The following is a 15694-nucleotide window of genomic DNA, read 5'->3' on the forward strand; positions in this document are numbered from 1 at the left end:
TATTTAGTTGAATACTTTAATAGATACGACAATAAACAAATTTTTGGGGCTCAAAAAGGGTCGACGAGCATCTCAGAGATAACCGGAATGGCCACGGAAAGCATATAGAAGAAAGCATTAATTGAATGAGGTAATAATTAACTCTTATATTCTCTCTTCCTCTCATCCTGATCTCTCGACCCTGTTCTGAAAGATGCTATGGTGAGTATTTTCGAAATGGACCCAGGGAAAGTCAAATAAAAAACAATGCGCTTGACTTCCTGGAGCTGTAACTGCACTAGATTCCTCCGGTTGCTGGGGTAAGCTCATGGAGGCCAGGGTCGACAACGGATGGTTGAATATCTCATTCTCGGTGGTGACCTGGCTAATCCCAGGGTTACAAAATCTAAAAGCACCGAGAATCCAAGGGATAAGAGCTCTTTAATGGTCCAGTGTCCATCATGATATCAACGAGGAATTTTTAAAGAATATTTTTTGAAAATCCTCCGGACTATTAACGTAGATTTTTTATATCTTTCACCATATATAGTATGGAGGGTATATCAAGTTCGTAATTCCGTATATATGTCACTCATCGAAATAATAATTTAAGACACTACAAAGTATATACAGGGTGAGATAAAAAACTGCAACTGATTTTTTTTTAATTTTATTGAATGAAAACAAAAAATGTCGGAAATAGCATCAAATTGTGGCGGCCGGAAAGTACTCAATAATAATTTACTTTAAAAATATTATTTTTATGTGATCAAGTCATCTTTGATTTTGTATTTTTCTTTTTTCGTCAAGTTAGCCTTGACTTTCAGTTTTGGTATTTGGTGACAACAAAATAATTTTTACATTTTCTAGAGAGTTCTATTTTGTCTTTTGGAAATTAAACATTAAACTGAAAAAATTAAATTGTTGTGGTTTTATTCATACCAACGCACAACAAATTGGTGACCCCGGACAAAAAATAAGAACAGCCAATTGAACGGAAATCAGACCTACTAATGGCAACCACCGCTACAAATTCTGGACCATCAATGGAAGTTTCGCGAGTAGCTGTGAAAGCTCCACCATTTTGGCGTTCAGACCCGCTGCTTTGGTTTAAACAAATGGAATCGCAATTCATTATGGCTGGTATTACGCAAGATTCCACAAAATTCCATACCATTGTCGCATCTATTGAAAGCAGTATTTTGGAGAAGGTATCAAACATCATCGTCGATCCTCCTGCGGAAAACATGTACGACACGCTTAAGGAAAAACTTATTAGCAGTTTTTCGGATTCAGAGGAGAAGCGTCTCAAGAAGCTTTTGACTAACGTTGAACTTGGAGACAAGAAGCCTTCAGAGTTATTATCCGAAATGCGGTCTTTGTCTCAAGGTAAGGTTTCAAACGACATTTTGAAGCAGTTGTGGATGCAACGTCTTCCTTCACAAATGAAGGCGATATTGTCAGTTAGTGAAGATAGTCTTGACAAATTATCAACGATGGCCGATAAGATTGCGGATAGCAGTGAATCGGATGTGTGCAGCTTTTCTCCATCGAGCACTCGTTTAGAGGAAATTGAGAAGAAATTGCAAACGCTCTGCACGCAGATAAATTCCTTCAGGAAGTCAAGAAGCCGTAGCAAGTCATCATCATCAAGGAATAGACGGTCAAATTCCGGAAGCAAATCAAAACCTTATTGTTGGTATCATTTCAAATTTGGGGAGAAAGCCAGAAAATGTCTTGCTCCATGCAATTATAAGCCTCCAACTTCGGAAAACTGAATGGTGCACCATCTTTGGTGACGGATGAGTGTACCCCAGATATATGTCGCCTGTTTGTTCGAGACATTAAATCGAAAACCAGGTATTTAGTAGATACAGGGGCAGATTTAACGGTATATCCTGTGTCGCAATCCATGCGAAATCAACCTCCCAGTCAGCTTGTTTTGTATGCCGCAAACCAAACTCCGATTAGGACATATGGTACAAAAACCCTTTCCATAGATTTGGGAATGAATCGATTGTTTAAATGGAACTTCGTAATTGCTGATGTACAAAAACCTATTATTGGATCAGATTTTTTGGGGAAATATGGACTACTTATCGATATTAAGAATAATACTCTTATAGACCCCCACACCAATTGGAAATGTAATGGTGCTATAGCAAGTGTACAGGATTCCGCTATTAAATGCATTTCGAGATCATCTCAATATACGTCATTGCTGCGAGAATTTAACGACTTAACAAAGATTAATTTCAAATCTAGAGCAAAACATTCAGTTAAGCATCATATCGAAACTACGAAAGGTCCACCCGTTTTCAGCAAACCCAGACGTCTTCCACCTGAAAAACTACAAATTGTGAAGAAAGAATTCGAGGAAATGATTCGTCTTGGTATATGTCGTCCATCAAATAGCAGTTGGGCTAGTCCGCTACATATGGTGAAGAAATCCAATGGTGAGTGGCGTCCATGCGGTGACTACCGTGGTTTAAATGCTCGCACCGTCCCAGACCGATACGCAGTTCCACATATTCATGATTTTGGTGCATTGCTGGATGGTAAGACAATTTTTAGCAAAATTGATTTGGTTAAAGCTTACCACCATATACCAGTGGAAGAAGAAGATATAAAAAAGACAGCAGTAGCAACACCGATTGGAAATTTTGAATTTACTAGGATGGCATTTGGATTGTGCAACGCTGCACAAACATTCCAACGATTTATGCACGAGGTATGTAGAGACTTAGAATTCGTTTACGTTTATATAGACGACATTCTCGTGGCATCAGTAAGTGCGGAAGAACATCAAAATCATCTTAGAAGATTATTCGAGAAACTGCGCCAATATGGTTTAACTATCAACATCGATAAAAGTGTTTTTGGAGTTGCGGAATTGGAATTTCTTGGGTATCTCGTAACAAAAGAAGGGTTAAGACCTCTTCCTAGCAGAGTTCAGGTAATACAAGCATATAAGAGACCCAGCACTGTCAAAGATCTTCGTCGTTTTCTGGGTATGATAAACTTCTACAGACGATTTCTACCAGGTGCTGCAAAGTCACAGGCAATTTTACATAGCATTTACAACGCCAATGTGAAGAACGATAACAGCGATATAACGTGGACTGAGGAACGGACACAAGCTTTCGAAAATTGCAAGAAAGAGTTGGCAGACGCAACATTATTATCCTATCCATGCGAAAATGCACCAACATCAGTTTGTGTCGACGCTTCCGATTTTGCCATGGGTGGTGTCCTACAACAGTATGTTAGTGGTGAGTGGAAGCCACTAGGATTTTTTTCTAAGAAATTGTCGCCTGCTCAAGCTAAATACAGTGCATATGACCGTGAATTGCTGGCAATATATTCCACTTTGAAGCATTTCCAGTATTTCTTGGAAGGTCGTCAGTTCTGCATTTTTACGGACCACAAACCTATAACATACGCTTTTAAGCAGCGTCCGGAAAAGGCATCTCCACGACAACTTCGACATCTGGATTACATTGGGCAGTTCACAACAGATATACGCCATATCAGTGGTAAAAATAATGTGGTGGCCGATACATTGTCGCGTGTGCAAACAATCAGAACGCCCCATTGCATTGACTTTAAAGGACTAGCAAAAGAGCAACAATCCGATGAAGAATTGCAATCAATATTAAACGGCAAAATGTCCGGTCTACAGCTAAAACTTATGAAGAATGAAGGATTTGAGATTTACTGTGATGTATCAAGCTCTACCATCAGACCTTACGTAACACCATCATTTCGAAAGTTAGTTTTTGATACTATTCACGGATTGTCACACCCTGGAGTTAAAGGTACAGTCAATTTAATTCGGTCACGTTACATCTGGAAGTCATTAAAGAAGGATGTGAGCGAATGGGCTAGAAGTTGTATCGAGTGCCAGCGATCCAAAGTTCACCGTCATACGAAAAGTGAGTATGGTGAATTCAAACCACCAACTCAACGTTTCAAGCACATCCACATAGATATTGTTGGACCATTGACGCCATGTCAAGGTTATCGATATCTCTTAACTTGTATTGACAGGTACACGAAATGGGCAGAAGCAATTCCTCTGGCAGACATTAGGGCTGAAACAGTAGCCTCAGCTTTTGTCAGTCTATGGATTTCACGATTTGGTGTGCCATTGGAAATTATTTCGGATCAAGGTAAACAATTTGAGAGCAGATTATTCAGGCAACTTGCGAAATTATGCGGATCAAGAATGAAACACACAACACCTTATCATCCTCAGACAAATGGATTGGTAGAACGATGGCACAGAACTTTAAAATCAGCTATAAGATGTACAAATAGTAATGACTGGGTAGGTGCACTACCGCTCATCCTACTCGGGTTACGAACCCGAATTATCACCGATACTGATGTATCTCCTGCTGAAATGGTTTATGGAAGTAGTTTAGCTTTGCCTGGAGAACTTATTATTGACACACAGCAGCTTTCAGATGAATCTGATTGGATAACATTATTCCGGAACAAGATGAATAGTACAAAGCCAGTAGTTACAGGATGTCACAGTAGTAACAAAATTTACATCAACAATCAACTGAAAACATGTCAATATGTTTTTCTAAGGTATGATGCAGTGAAGAAACCGTTACAACCACCATACACAGGCCCACATAAAGTTGTTTCAAGGAACGGAAAAATTTTCAAGATTCTTGTTGAAGGAAAAGAGAAAGTAGTTTCTATTGACAGATTGAAACCGTGTATATTATCTAATGAATTCAACAATCAAGGACAAAATCCAAAATCTGTAACAAAGAAAGTTCGTTTCGCTGAATGACAACGCTGGAGGGGGAGTACTGTGGCGGCCGGAAAGTACTCAATAATAATTTACTTTAAAAATATTATTTTTATGTGATCAAGTCATCTTTGATTTTGTATTTTTCTTTTTTCGTCAAGTTAGCCTTGACTTTCAGTTTTGGTATTTGGTGACAACAAAATAATTTTTACATTTTCTAGAGAGTTCTATTTTGTCTTTTGGAAATTAAACATTAAACTGAAAAAATTAAATTGTTGTGGTTTTATTCATACCAACGCACAACAAAATTTTAGAAAAAGTTTAGGTTTGTTCGAATTGCTCAACTTTGACACGAATTATGGCCTTCAAACGGCCAATGAAACCGTCACACGCTGCCCGAATGTTGCTCTGCGGTATTTTGGCCCATTCCCGGCGAAGCGCTTGCTTGAGGTTATCGACACTTTGGAATTTTTTAGTGCCAACCTTGCTTTCCAAAATTCTCCACACACAATAGTCCAACGGATTGGTATCCGTAGATTTTGGTGGCCATTGTGCGCTGGAGATGGAGCGAGGAACCTCATTTTGTAACCAATTCTTGGATGGTGCGTGCTGAGTGCGATGGTGCTGAGTCCTGTTGGAATGTCCAATACTCCCTCCAGAATATTTTCGCGATAATATTCGGATTTTATTTTAATGCCACGGTCGATTAATACGAACGGAGAGCGACCATCGACTGTTATGGCAGCCCACATCATCACCATGGGCGGCGCTTGAGTTCTGGTGGCCAACCGAAGGTGCACATTTTCATTTTCAGCTGACCTCTTTGGCAAGTAAACACGATCATTTTGTATTTTTTTAGAATCTGCTGGGCATGCTTCTGGAATGTGTTCTCATCGGAAAAAAAACCAAATTTGACAGTTCATTACTTTCGGCCAAGCGAAGCAACTCTTCAGATCTTTTAAGTCTATTTTCTTTCTGTTGCGGTGTAAGTTTATGCACTTTTTGGACTTTTAATGGCTTTATCCCGAGCTTATTTTTCAATATTTGCCGAATGGAATATTGCGATATGTTCACAAGCTTACGAGCCATTTTTCGGCCGCTGCGAGGCGGGTTTCAATCAAGTCGCTTGTTTTTACTTTTCGAACCATTTCTGCAGATGTTGCTGTTTTCTTCTGTCCACTTCCTTGACGTCGGGCTACGCTACTAGTATCACGATAACGAGCGATGGTAGGAGACACAAAAGATTTATTCACATTTAAATGCTGGAGTGCTCTAACGATAGCCACTTGCGGTTATCCAGCCAAATATAAAGAAATCAAATTATCACGCTGGAATTCCATCACGAAAAACTTTTTTTCTGAAAAATTCTCATCAAAATGCTTTTGTACGCTTGTAAACAATATAATTAGCTGTCACTGGAATAATGTTAACAGCTGTCGAACGAGTGACTTAGAAATGACAGCAGTCTGAAGTTGATTGCCGGTTTTTCATCACAACCTGTATATTCTTGATCAGCGTAAAATTCTAAGATGATTTAGCCCTGTCCCGCCGTCCTTCTGTTGTAATCACGTTAGAGTCAAAAGGAACTACGATAGGAAGCTAAAATTTTCAACATGTCAGTTTTTTGTCTGCAGGCAGGTCAAGTTCGAAGATGGACTATATCGGCCCACGATATCATATATCCCCCATATAACAACCTATCCTATATTCCCCATATAGCAACATTATTCGTGCTTGAATATTGTAATGGCCTATGACAAATGTTGCCTATGCTGATCCACGCCAATGTAACGGCGACTTCCTATATTCAGTATTTTTAAGATGTTAACAAATGGTGGAGGGCATTCAAAGTTCGGCCCGGCCGAACTTACTGCGTTTTACTTGTTTTAGATTAGAGATATATTTCTGGGATCATCAAAGTTTTCAAGTTGGATTTTCGAGAAATATTTCTTTTGAGGATCATCAAGACTATTAACATCAATTTTAAAGAATATTTTCTGGGACTTAAAGACTTGAAACGTGATTTTTTTTTTAAGACCTCATTTTGGAGAAATGTCTGGGAGGCTGATATTCAGATTTTTCAAAGAACATTTTCTCCAAGGCTCCATTAACAGCAGCAATTAACCTAAATATTTTTCAAGGTCTTTGAAGGATTATTTTTTCGGGAATTATCGAGATTATAAACGTGCATTTTTCTGTTTTGTGATTGATAAAGTCAGTGATCCTCAATTTTCCCCACCTAGTGCCAGAATGGTATTTCTTTGCCTGAAATGAGTTTAATTCTCTTTTGATTGATCCTCTTTTGTTATAATATTTGTAATTAATGAGAATGGTACAGTAGGGTACAAAATGTCCATAGGAACATACAAAAGGGTATGAAAAATACGTACAGGGTAGGCTGTGGTCAGGACAGCGGTCACTTGCAATGCTTCAGGGAGAGAGAGAGAAAGAGACGGAAGAAGGCACATTTTGTAAACAATCTATCTTTTTCGGACGACGGTGGCTAATGGTCAGAACAGCGATCACATAAGGAAAGAGATCGCAACGATTCCGCAAATTCGCCGCAGATCCCAGGCATTCCAAGGAATGTGTTTATCGAATCGGGGGCAGTCAGTGAAGAATTTGGTCGGGGGAGGACCTTGCGTCGAAATAGACGGTAGAAACGAATTTGAACTGCCCGTAAGTGAAAGGTAGGATTAAAGTGCATTATCTGCAGAAAGTTGAAGGAGCTTTGGGTGAGTGTGAGACAAATTTTGCCGAATCTAGAGAGATACTCGAATTAAGCCATCGAGAGAGCCGAGAGGTCCCTAACCCAAGATATATAGGTTTTTTTCCATCGCCTTTTGCAGACCACTAGGGAGAAGCATACCCACTATCGATACTGATTAAGAAGAAACCGATTAGAAAGTTATAGCGAATTAAGTCATCAAGAAGGCCGAGAGGTCTCCGAACATGTGAGCTGAAGATTCTAAATATCGGGAGGGCTGAAATTTCTCCCAAACATAATATTTAGCAGGTTATGCAATCGAGAGGACCGAAAGGACTCCCGAATCCAATTAACCGAAACTGTCATATCTAGCATAACGCGTCTCATCTTCGAAATCTACCAGAACGACCAGTAGCTCTTGCGGTTTTCCTTCGGTCGTTAGGCGATGTAACATTTCAAGGCCAACAAAGAAGTCGGCATCGGGATTGCCGAAGCCATTTTTATATTCATTCCAATTACGGTTGAAGTTCACCGAACCATCCTTACGACGCATTATGGTTGTCCATTGACTAAACAATGAAAAATAGAAAATCATTCAATTAATGTCTAGATTTTCAAACAACTCACCTTTCAGGAGCCTTATTTCCAACATTGGCGTTCTCCAATAATTTATTTAAACGATCTTCTTGTTCATTTTGTCTAGACGAAAGGAAACAGAAATATTATGAGAATTAAAAAAAAAAAAAACAAGTAAAAAAGCTGTAAGTTCGGCCGGACCGAACTTTGAATACCCTTCACCATTTGGTAAAAATTTGACAATTTTCAAAAAAATGAAATCCGTTAAAATTTCTGTTAAAATCTTAAAAATACCGAATGTAGCCGTATATTAGGGTCTATACGACGACGTGGACAAATTTGAAAAAGTCTGTTCATAATGTATCTAAAATCATAAAAATACGAATATAGGGTGGTACCACGGAGTTATAAAACTTGGACCTGCGCAGACAATTTTCTGCCATAGGCTGTAGTATCCGTTACGAACTTCAAATACATAATTTGAAATAAGTCCGGTAAATATTGTCGCTAAAATCATGAAAATACCGAATATCGGCGGGTTCCGTTATATGGGGGCTATACGAAGACGTCGACCTGCACAGACAATTTTCTGTCATTACGAACTTCAAATGCGAAATTTGAAATAGTTCCGGTAAATATTGTCGCTAAAATCATCAAAATACCGTATATCGGGGGGTACCGTTATATGGGGGCTATACGAAGACGTCGACCTGCACAGACAATATTCTGCCATAGGCTGTAATATTCATTACGAACTTCAAATACCAAATTTGAAACAATTCCTGTAAATAATGTCGCTAAAATCATCAAAATACCGAATATCGGGAGGTACCGTTATATGGGGGCTATATGAAGACGTGGACCTACATGGCTCATTTTCTGTCTTAGGAAGTAGTATCCATTACGAACTTCAAATACCAAATTTGAAACAATTCCTGTAAATAATGTCGCTAAAATCATCAAAATACCGAATAGCGGGGGGGTTCCGTTATATGGGGGCTATACGAAGACGTAGACCTACATGGTCCATTTTCTGTTTTATGCTGTAATATCTATTACGAATTTTAAATACCAAATTTGAAACAGTTCCGGTGAATAATGTCGCTAAATTCATCAAAATACCGAATATCGGCGGGTTCCGTTATATGGGGGCTATACGAAGACGTCGACCTGCACAGACAATTTTCTGCCATAGGCTGTAGTATCCATTACGAACTTCAAATGCGAAATTTGAAATAGTTCCGGTAAATAATGTCGCTAAAATCATCAAAATACCGCATGTCGGGAGGTACCGTTATATGGGGGCTATACGAAGACGTGGTCCTATATGGCTCATTTTCTGTCTTAGGATGTAGTATCCATTACGAACTTCAAATACCAAGTTTGAAACAATTTCGGTAAATAATGTCGGTTTCCCCGACACATGTATACCCCCAGCCTTGAGTTATGATTATTCAAACTGTTTACCTTTAGGGGGAGGTTCCGAAGCAGTATTTGGCCTAAGACTGATATAAATATTACAACGTGCCAGATTTGGACTGTATCGACTACTTCCTATACTTTATATGAGATATTTAGAAAATGTGGAAATATGCGGGAGGTAACAGATAAAGCGGACAGAAGTTTTCCAATTTCATACTTCACCTAATACAGAGAAAATATTGGTATGTGCAAAATTTGAAGGAAATCGAACTTTTATATCCAATTTTATGCGAAATCATAAATTCCGATAAATTACATATTCAAATCAGATTTCTGGTTAAGAGAAATATTTAGATATAGCAAGTCGTAAAGAATCGCCGACTTGTTTCGTAAGTTATGACAAATAAAAGTTTAAATTTGTGACTCTTTGTGGGGTGAAGGGGTTCGCAGATATACATCATCTTCACAACACATCCTCCGTTAGCAAAAATATTTGAATGTGTGAAATTTGAGCGTTTATTTTTCAAAATCTTGAATCCTATGTGGGTGAGGTACCAGAAGGGGTTCGCAGATATGTATCAATTTCACAACACATCCGCCGTTAGCAAAAATATTTGAATGTGTGAAATTTGAGCGTTTGTTTCTCAAAATCTTGAATTCTATGTGGGGGAGGTTCCAGAAGAAATAGTCTGATCTCTACCATCATTAGAACAGATCTTGTGTTGATGGAAATATTGATATGTGCCATGGCTGAATGGAATCGGATGTTAATTTCGTATTTTATGAGCTTCATGAATATTCAAAATTTTGACCCTTTGTGGGGGAGGTACCAGAAGGAGTGGACCGATATAATCCATTTTCACACCAAATTTTGGATTAGTAAAAATACTGCAATGTGTGTAATTTGAAAAGAACCGGATGCTTATTTTGGATTTTGTGATCGTTTGGGTTATTCAAAAATTTAACCATTTGAGGGGGAGGTACCAGAAGTAATGGTTCGATGTCCACCATCTTTATAACAGATCTTGAGTTTATGAAAATATTGAGATGGGCCCAGTCTGAAGCGATTCGGATAGTAATTGCGTGTTTTATGAGCTTCATGAAAAAAATGTTGACCCTTTGTGGGGGAGGTACCAGAAGGAGTGAACCGATATATTCCAATTTCACACCACATCTTGGGTTAATAAAAATATTGTTATGTGTGTAATTTGAAGAGAACCGGATGCTTATTTCAGATTTTATGGTCGTTTTGGTTATTCAAAATGTTGACCCTTTGTGGGGGAGGTACCAGAAGGAGCGGACCGATATAAACAACAGATCTTTTGTTAGTGAAAATAATGGGATGTGTGAAATATAAAGAGAGCCTGGTGCTTATTTCGGATTTTATAAAAGTTTTGGTTATTCAAAAAATTGACCCTCTGTGGGGGAGGTACCAGAAAGACTTGATGGAGTGGACCGGTATTATTCTCTTTTTGTACCTGTTCGTTTTTTCGGGTAATATTGCTCGTACCAATATTTATACCCTACACCACTAGGTGGTCAGGGTATTATGTCTTTGTACATTTGTTTGTAACAGGCAAAAGGAAACGAGATAGATCCATAGTTCCTTTAATGATCTACATAGAATCACATTCTGAGTCGATTTATGCTTGTCCTTTCGTCCGTCCTTCCGTCTGTCCTTGTATTTTTGTTAACAAAGTACAGTGCGCATTTATTACCCGAGCCAGATGAAATTTCCCACAAATCATTTGTTTGGCCCAAGGACGAACCCTATTGTAATTGGAGGTAATCGGTAAAAAATTTAGATATAGCTCCCATATATATCTTCGTCCGATTTGCCTTTTATTGTGAACCAAACGTGTAATATCAGTCCGAATAATATGGAATTTTGCACATACAACCAAATTAGGCCTGAAAATAAATATGCCAAATTTGATTGAAATCGGTTCAGATATAGCCATAGCTACCATATGTATTGTTCATCCGATTTGTTATTTTAGTCCTCCGCAGCCGTAATATGCACTCTGTAACAACAATATTTGAGGAAATATATCAAATACAGCTCAGAAATACCTTAGCTCAATTTTATTGAGATCGGTTCCGATTTGGATATATCTCCCATATATAACTTCATCCGATTTACTTTTAATTGTGCACCAAACGTCCAATATTGGCCCAAATGGGATGAAATTTGGCACTTACGACCGAATTGAGTCTAGAAGCTAGTATGTCAAATTTGGTGAGGATCTGTTCAGATATAGCTATAGCTCCCATATATATTATTCATTCGATTTGTTATTTTAGTCTTCCGCAGCCGTAATATGCCCTCTGTACCAACAATATTTGGGGAAATATATCAAATACAGTTCAGAAATGTATTTGAGAAATTTTTTCAAGATCGGTTCGGATTTGGATAAATCTCCCATATATAACTTCGTCCGATTTCCCTTTTATTGTGCACCAAACGTCTAATATTTGCCTAAATTGGATGAAATTTGGCACTTAAGACAGAATTGAGTCTAGAAGCTAGTATGTCAAATTTGGTGAAGATCGGTTCAGATATAGCTATAGCTCCCATATATATTGTTCATCCGATTTGTTATTTTTGTACTCCGCAGCCGTAATATGCACTCTGTAACAACAATATTTTGGGATATATATTAAATACAGCTCAGAAATACCTTTGCTAATTTTTATCGATATCGGGTCGGATTTTTATATATATTTCCCATATATAACTTCGTCCGATTTACATTTTAATGTGCACCAAACGTCTAATATTTGCCCAAATTGAATGAAATTTGGCACTTACGACCGAATTGAGTCTTGAAGCTAGTATGTCAAATTTGGTGAGGATCGGTTCAGATATAGCTATAGCTCCCATATATATTGTTCATCCGATTTGTTATATTTGTTACCCACAGCCATAATATGCACTCCGTAACAACGATATTCAGGGAAATATATCAAATACAGCTCAGAAATACCTTTGCTAAATTTTATCAAGATCGGTTCAGATTTGGACATAGCTCCCATATATAACTTCGTCCGATTTACCTTTTATTGTGCACCAAAAGTCTAATATTTGCCCAAATGGGATGAAATTTGGCACTTACGACCGAATTGAGTCTAGAAGGTAGTATGTCAAATTTGGTGAGGATCGGTTCAGATATAGCAATAGCTCCCATATATATTATTCATCCGATTTATAATTTTAGTCCTCCGCAGCCGTAATATGCACTCTGTAACAACAATATTTGGGGAAATATATCAAATACACCTCAGAAATATCATTACCAAATTTTATCAAGATCTGTTCCGATTTGGATATAGCTCCCATATATAACTTCGTCCGATTTACCTTTTATTGTGCACCAAAAGTCTAATATTTGCCCAAATGGGATGAAATTTGGCACTTACGACCGAATTGAGTCTAGAAGCTTGTATGTCAAATTTGGTGAAGATCGGTTCAGATATAGCTATAGCTCCCATATATATTGTTCATCCGATTTGTTATATTTGTTACCCACAGCCGTAATATGCACTCCGTAACAACGATATTCAGGGAAATATATGAAATACAGCTCAGAAATGTATTTGAAAAATTTTATCGAGATCGGTCCGGATTTGGATGTATCTCCCATATATAACTTCGTCCGATTTACCTTTTATTGTCCACCAAACGTCTAATATTTGTCCAAATGGGATGAAATTTGGCAATTACGACCGAAATGAGTCTAGAAGCTAGTATGTCAAATTTGGTGAAGATCGGTTCAGATATAGCTATAGCTCCCATATATATATTGTTCATCCGATTTGTTATATTTGTTACCCACAGCCGTAATATGCCCTCTGTATTTGGGAAATATATTAAATACAGCTCAGAAGTACCTTTGCTAAATTTTATCGAGATCGGTTCCGATTTGAATATAGCTCCCATATATATCAAATGAGCAATACAAGTCCGAATTTAAAAGATACAAATGCTTCGGCATATTTAGTCTTTCGAACTTTAAATTATAGATATAATCATAGCGTGTGTGATTGAATTCTCCCATAAAAACTTTTAATTGTTATACGGAGCTCTACTAAATTAGCAAAGTGGTGTAGGGTATCATGAAGTCGGCCCCTCCCGACTTTAAGACTTTTTTTACTGGTTTTATCTGTATTAGATGAAGAATGGAATTGGAATGCTTCAATCGACTATATCTGGTAGCTCACGCACGTCAACATTTTCTAAAAAATATCATATATGTCATGTAAAGTGAAGGTCCAAACCTGGCACGTCGCAATATTTATCATATTTATTTAAGTCCGATACGAAATGGCCAATATTGGCCCATTCCTTCGAAACCTACTCCATAAGGAGTTAAACATTTGAATAATCATAACAAAAGTCAAGATATTTTTAAGCAATCGTACATTGGCTGAGGGTATACATCTGCCGGCAAAATCGACGGAAACTCTTTAACTTGTTTTAATAGAATATTGGTCTGTTCCAGAACTGCAAGAATGTTCAACTTTTTACTACGATTACCGATTTTCCCTTTGTTATATCGAAAAATTTTAGATTTTTGCAGATTCTGGAACAAAGCAAATATTTTCACCCACCATCAGAGCTAGATTTTTACCAATTTTTATACCCTCCACCTTGGAAACTGCAAGAATGTTCAACTTTTTACTACGATTACCGATTTTCCCTTTGTTATATTGAAAAATTTTAGATTTTTGCAGATTCTGGAACAAAGCAAATATTTTCACCCACCATCAGAGCTAGATTTTTACCAATTTTTATACCCTCCACCTTGGAAAGGAGGGTATATTAACTTTGTCATTTCGTTTGTAACATCCTTAAATATTCGTCTGAGACCCCATAAAGTATATATATTCATAATCAGCATAAAATTCTAAGTCGATTTAACGATGTCCGTCTGTCTGTCTGTCTGTCCGTCTGTCTGTTGAAATCACGATACAGCCCACATTATTTGACGTAGAGCGCCAAAATTTAGCAGAGCAATTTGCATTGTGTATAGAATGGTTGGTATTGATATATCGGTCCACGTTCTGGTATAGTCCCCATATAACGGTACCTCCCGATATTCGGTATTTTGATGATTTATGCCAAATTTTTTCATGGATTTGTCTGAAAATTGGTATTTGTAGGTCATGACGGGTCCCTGAGCGTGTGGCAAAACATTGCATGTATAGGCCCACGTTGTGGTATAGCCCCTATATAAAGGTACCTCCCGATATTCGGTATTTTAGTTTTTTTTGCCACATTTTTTCACGGATTTGTCTAAAAACTGGTATTTGTTGGTCATAATGGGTTCCAGCTCCGGTGGCGAAACATTGCATGTATGGGTCCATGATTTGGTATAGCCCCCATATAACGGTACCTCCCGATATTCGGTAATTTGATGATTTCTTCCACATTTTTTCACGGATTTGTCTGAAAATTGGTATTTGTTGGTCATAATGGGTTCCAGCTTCGGTGGCGAAACATTGCATGTATAGGCCCACGTTGTGGTATAGCCCCTATATAAAGGTACCTCCCGATATTCGGTATTTTAGTTTTTTTTCCACATTTTTTCACTAATTTGTCTCAAAATTGGTATTTGTGGGTCATAATGGGTCCTAGTTCGTGTAGCGAAACATTGTAATTATATGTCCATGTTTTGGTATAGACCCATATAACGGTACCTCCCGATATTCGCCATTTTAATAGTTTTTGTTTCTTTGTTTCTTTTACCCTAAGGTGGAGGGTATTAAAAGTTTGGCCCGGCCGAACTTAATGTTTTTTTACTTGTTTTTATCAACACTTACCTCCTGGTTAATTCATCCAATCTGCAAGTATTTTAACTTCAATTATTTTCAAAATCAATAGATTATATTCTCACGATACGAAATACCTTTTATTAATACTCTCGAAATTTTGTTCCAATTTTTCTGTGGCTTCCACAACCTTATTTAACTTTATGAACAGGTTCTTCCACAAAAATGCATTATCTTGGGAATCATTGGGGTCCTATGGAAATGAATAAAAAAAAAAAATAAAAAATGGAAGAAAATATTTAAAAATTCATGCTTACCAAATATTCTTTCATGACGCACTCCTGTTTCTCTCCAGCATAGGTGGCATGGATTATTAGCAGAAGTAACCAAAGAAATCTCATCATTGTTTACTTATCAAGCGCTGATTTCAAACTGAGCTTTTTAATCTTGTAATTAAAAAAAAAAATATT

General features: G+C 37.6%; 1 protein-coding gene across 2 annotated transcripts; it reads right to left on the minus strand.

The window, feature by feature from the left end:
- Positions 1–7788: 7788 nt before the first annotated feature.
- On the minus strand, positions 7789–15694 carry LOC131806137 (angiopoietin-related protein 3-like). 2 transcript variants are annotated; one of them, XM_059130066.1, is made up of 5 exons: positions 15542–15694; positions 15362–15477; positions 15276–15296; positions 8082–8153; positions 7789–8023 (listed from the first exon to the last, which is right to left on the minus strand). In XM_059130066.1, exons 1-5 carry the CDS (start codon positions 15626–15628, stop codon positions 7804–7806), a joined length of 516 nt encoding a protein of 171 aa, XP_058986049.1. In that variant the 5' UTR covers positions 15629–15694; the 3' UTR covers positions 7789–7803. The 2 variants fall into 2 exon arrangements, with proteins under 2 accessions (XP_058986049.1, XP_058986050.1); XM_059130067.1 differs by lacking the exon at positions 8082–8153.

This window comes from Musca domestica, unplaced genomic scaffold, assembly GCF_030504385.1.
Source record: "Musca domestica strain aabys unplaced genomic scaffold, Musca_domestica.polishedcontigs.V.1.1 7, whole genome shotgun sequence".
Lineage (NCBI taxonomy): Eukaryota > Metazoa > Arthropoda > Insecta > Diptera > Muscidae > Musca > Musca domestica.

Excerpts from the sequence above, each read along its gene's own strand:
- LOC131806137 (XM_059130066.1), bottom strand. The coding sequence starts at position 15,628 with ATGATGAGATTTCTTTGGTTACTTCTGCTAATAATCCATGCCACCTAT. Across the intron at positions 15,297-15,361 it reads TTCGAGAGTATTAATAAAAG|ATTGGATGAATTAACCAGGA; the intron begins GTATTTCGTATC and ends AAATACTTGCAG. Across the intron at positions 8,024-8,081 it reads GGAAATAAGGCTCCTGAAAG|TCAATGGACAACCATAATGC; the intron begins GTGAGTTGTTTG and ends TTCATTGTTTAG.